Source organism: Micromys minutus, assembly GCF_963924665.1.
Source record: "Micromys minutus genome assembly, chromosome: X".
In the NCBI taxonomy this organism is placed as follows: domain Eukaryota; kingdom Metazoa; phylum Chordata; class Mammalia; order Rodentia; family Muridae; genus Micromys; species Micromys minutus.
In genome coordinates this window covers 91,100,614-91,104,848 of record NC_137970.1, presented here as the reverse complement: position 1 = coordinate 91,104,848, position 4,235 = coordinate 91,100,614, and the positions used below count along the sequence as shown (strand labels likewise).

General features: G+C 49.3%; 1 protein-coding gene across 1 annotated transcript; it reads right to left on the bottom strand.

Annotated features, from left to right (window-relative positions):
* Nucleotides 1-415: 415 nt before the first annotated feature.
* Nucleotides 416-3,594, bottom strand: SLC25A5 (solute carrier family 25 member 5). Its single transcript, XM_080909595.1, has 4 exons — nt 3,416-3,594; nt 1,930-2,416; nt 1,305-1,445; nt 416-828 (listed from the first exon to the last, which is right to left on the bottom strand). The coding sequence occupies exons 1-4, from the start codon at nt 3,524-3,526 to the stop codon at nt 671-673; spliced, it is 897 nt and encodes a 298-aa protein (XP_080765721.1). The 5' UTR covers nt 3,527-3,594; the 3' UTR covers nt 416-670.
* Nucleotides 3,595-4,235: the final 641 nt, after the last annotated feature.

Genomic DNA, 4,235 nt, shown 5'->3' with positions numbered 1-4,235 from the left:
AAGTGAAGGACTTTGGCTCATGGTTCTTTTAACCACAGGAATAGGTTAAACTGGAACAGGCTACTTTTCTGGGAGTCATGCATCTGTGACAGGTTACAGGCAACAGGCCAAAATTCTTCAGACACTAATCCCAAATTTTGCTCATGAATTGGGAATCAAGGGCTACATATCCAAGTTATTTTCTGCAAAATTGATTGCTGACAATTAGCTTTCAAAGTCCTTCCAGCCAGGCAATGGTGGTGCACACACCCCCCCACCCGGCATCCAGGAGGCAGGGACACATGGCTGTCCTAGAAGTTTCTTCACCTCAAGAGATATCTATTCAAATGCAGCGCTCCCCTCTCCCACCCCACCCCCCAGTCTCCAACAAAGCAGATTCTTATATGGAAACAAGCAACAAACAAAACTGGTTTTGGATATTTTTTATTTCTTCAATTTTTTATTGTCAGGAGTGACTGAAATAAAAAATATAATTGAGTCCCATCATTATTGTCATTATGGAAATGGCTTAAAGAGAAAACTGGTCAGATGAATATTATTGCTTCCCACTTTTCAACTGGTAAACAGTTGCCATTGACAACAGACAAGCCCAGAGAATCTGTCCAGAATGTTCAAGAATATGGTATATTATACAACATGCCTGTTCTCGGGGAGAACACCTAGGACATAATTATGTGTACTTCTTGATCTCATCATACAAGACAAGCACAAAGGCACCACCCATGCCTCTGAGAACATTGGACCATGCGCCCTTGAAAAAGGCCTTGCTTCCTTCATCTCGAGCAATCTTCCGCCAGCAGTCAAGCGTGCCTGTATACATGATATCAGCTGCAAAGAATAAAGACATGGAGTTGATGATTAAAAGGCAGTGAATGCCTCCCAAATCCTAACTCTAAAGAAAACAGAGCCCCACCTTTCCTTAGGCCCTGAATATGCTAAGGAAGCCCTCTCTGCTACTGAGCTATTCCAAGCACTCAGTGACAAGTTTTAAACCCAGCATTTACACATTAGCCCAAGCACTGCTTAAGTGTTGTGACTGGAGAAACACTCCATGTCATAGGTATTTAAAGGGCTTTCTGCTCAGTCACTTGTGCAGCCAACATGGATGCTGTCCTGTCCTTCTATCACAGCCTAAAGCATTTTAATGACATTGGACATTACATACAGGGTCTTGAGTATGCTGGGCTAACACCCTATCACTGAGATGGATCTCCAGCCCCAGACTGCAGTTATTAAAGGCAGCAGTCTACTTATTTGTGGCCATAACTTGCCCCACTCCCTTGACTCCCTCAAGCAGAACTCACTTCCTTTGCGTCCAGACTGCATCATCATGCGACGGCGAACCGTGTCAAAAGGATAAGAAGTCAGGCCGGCAACAGCAGTGACAGACTGTGCAATCATCCAGCTGACGAAGATGTGGGTATTCTTGGGATCCGGGAGCATTCCTAAAAATAAGAGATTTGAAAGAAAAATCAAAATGTAGTCTTGCTTACCTACTTTCTACACCCAACAGAGCTTCAGATGCTTCCTTCAGCAATTAAAAACAAGATGAATGTTGGACTTTTGCTACACAGAGAAACCCTGCCTCAAAAGAGTAACCAAACCAAAAACACCCAGCTCGCTTTAGAACTTAGTGTGATAGTGTATCTAAAGAAACAAATCAGTAACTGGGTAGAGTGTTGGATGTCTAATCCTAGCACCCAGGAGGCAGAGGCAGGTAGATGGCCATGAATGAGAAGCCTGGTCTACAAAGTGAGCTCCAGGCCAGCCAGGAATACACAGTGAGTCCCTGTCTCAAAGAGGGAAGAAAGAAAGAAATCAGGGTTTGGTTATATGGCTCAGCACTGGATCAATATGCATGAGGCACTAAGTTGAGTTCTGCAGATAAGTACCCAAAGCTCCCACATTCTAAGCATATAGCAAACTTACCCTTTGCAGTGTCATAGATACCGAAGTAGGCAGCTCGGTAGATGATAATGCCCTGTACTGACACATTAAAGCCTTGGTACAGGCCCTTAATCCCATCAGATTTGTAGATCTTAACCAGGCAGTCACCAAGGCCTTTGAATTCCCTTTCAGCGCCAGCTTTGCCCACATCAGCTGCTAGACGGGTACGGGCAAAATCAAGAGGGTACACAAAGCACAAGGATGTGGCCCCAGCGGCACCACCTGATGCCAGGTTCCCTGCAAAATAGCGCCAAAACTGGGTCCTCTTGTCCACACCACCCAGAAAGATTTGCTTGTATTTATCTTTGAAGGCAAAGTTGAGAGCCTGAGTGGGGAAGTATCTGATGACATTGGCCAGGTTACCACGCCAGAAGGACAGGACTCCCTGTTCCTTGGGGATACGAACCACGCAGTCTATAATGCCCTTGTATTGCTTATCTGCCGTGATTTGCTTGCTGGCATGCTGCACCTGATGGATAGAAGAAGGCAATAGGGATAGTTATAACCACAGAGAAGGGGAAAGGGAAGAACATACACATAAAATCTTTAAGGCTGGTTCCCGTTTCTCCAAATCTAGCTTTCAGAATCCCATGAGCCGGACAATTCTAACTGCTGACACTATTGGGGGAGGGGGTAGGGAGCGTGTTTAAAAAAAATTGAGCCGCACCACCAGAAGTAGTAAGCCTCCACCTCTGCGAGTGGGGCACCCTCAAGTGTACCTATGACCTTTAGACCAAGAAGAAAGGTCATTCCTTCCAGGTCAGGTTCAGAGGCATTAGGGTGGGTCCTGCATAGGACTCGGGTCACCTTGGTGACCACAGTCAACTTCTTAGATCTCCTGAGCTGCTCCCTTTCCGCCCCACCCCCACTTCGGCCGGGAGGGGCGGTGATGACGACGACTAAACTCTCGCCCGCGAGCGCCCCCTAGAGGCGGTGCGCGGCAGGAAGGCTGGCGAGGGGCTGCGCGGGGGCGGACGTCGCCGGCACATGCTCTTCCCGGCGTCCACTTCCGGCCTGCCGGCCGGCAAGCCTACACCGCGTTGTTCGCCGGCTGCGTGGCCGCGGAACCGGTCCGCGTGGCCTGCCTAGAGCTGTAATCTCCTTGCCATGACCTTGAGGTTTTCGGTAAGGCCAGGTGCTCTGTTTTCCAGCTCCTGCTTTCAGCCCCATTGCCCTTGACTCAAAATCCAGGCTAGACAGAGGCTCTCAGGCAGCCCCATTCTAGTTCTCTGGGCTAGGGATGTCCCCAAGCGCCCAAGTTCTCTCTGGCCCCGATCACTTGCGACACTCAAACTCCAGGTCCTTAAAGGCGCTTTCCTCCGGGTTGCCTTTCGGTCTGACACTGTGGTTAGGCCCGGCCTTCACCTTGCCCCAAATCTACAGACTGATCCCCACTTTCCCGCTAGGGTACCCCCTTTCTGTGCGGATCCTTTACTTCCTGCCTGGGCCCCTCGATCCCAGGACGTACCTGCAGCAGCAGCTTGACCCGCTCAATGGGTGCTACCGCCGTCTTGGAGATGGCTGCGGCCACTCCACCGGCCAAGAAGTCCTTGGCGAAAGACACAGCGGCATCTGTCATGTTGAAAGCAAAAAAAAGAAGAGGCAGGCGAGTGGGGGACAGGACAGGCTTGACAACCGGCTTTGACTCCCGGACTCTGGGGCGGAGCAAAGCAAATGGCCGACTTATATAGCGGCAGCCAGGCGCTGAGCTGCCGGCGTAAGGGGCGGGCCGAGGCGGGCGCCCAGTACAGGCGCGCGGAATGGCAGAGCTGCTGAGTGGCTCGGGACACGCGGGAGGAGCCTGGGAGGTCGTCCTCCCTGCCTTGCCTGCCCTTGGCACCTGATCAGGCCAGAGTAAGGGGTGGCCGCCGCCGGCGGGAGTACCTACAACTTGGGACCTGGACCCTAAGAAGGGTCAGGAATGGGGAGGAAGGGTGAAGATAATTGTGCCCAAACAACAAGACAAAACAAACAAAAAACCAACAAGAAAAACTAATCCAGGCCTAGGGTGAAGACGCTTCAGACAGACAACCCCCCCCCAAAATTTCAGCAATCGAGATAAATATTGAAATGTATATTAAAAGATTTCATTCAAACATACTTAAAGTTTGCAGTCACCCATTTTTGTAAAGAAAAGTACTTGAAGAACTAGGACTGGAATGACAGTGAGGCACAAGAATCAAGGTCATGCTAGTACAGAATGGGATCCCTGTCTTTGTAAAGTTCTTAACATCAGCAACCCAAGGATTTTTGCAATTAGTTTTCAGTTTTTAAAACATCACATTTGT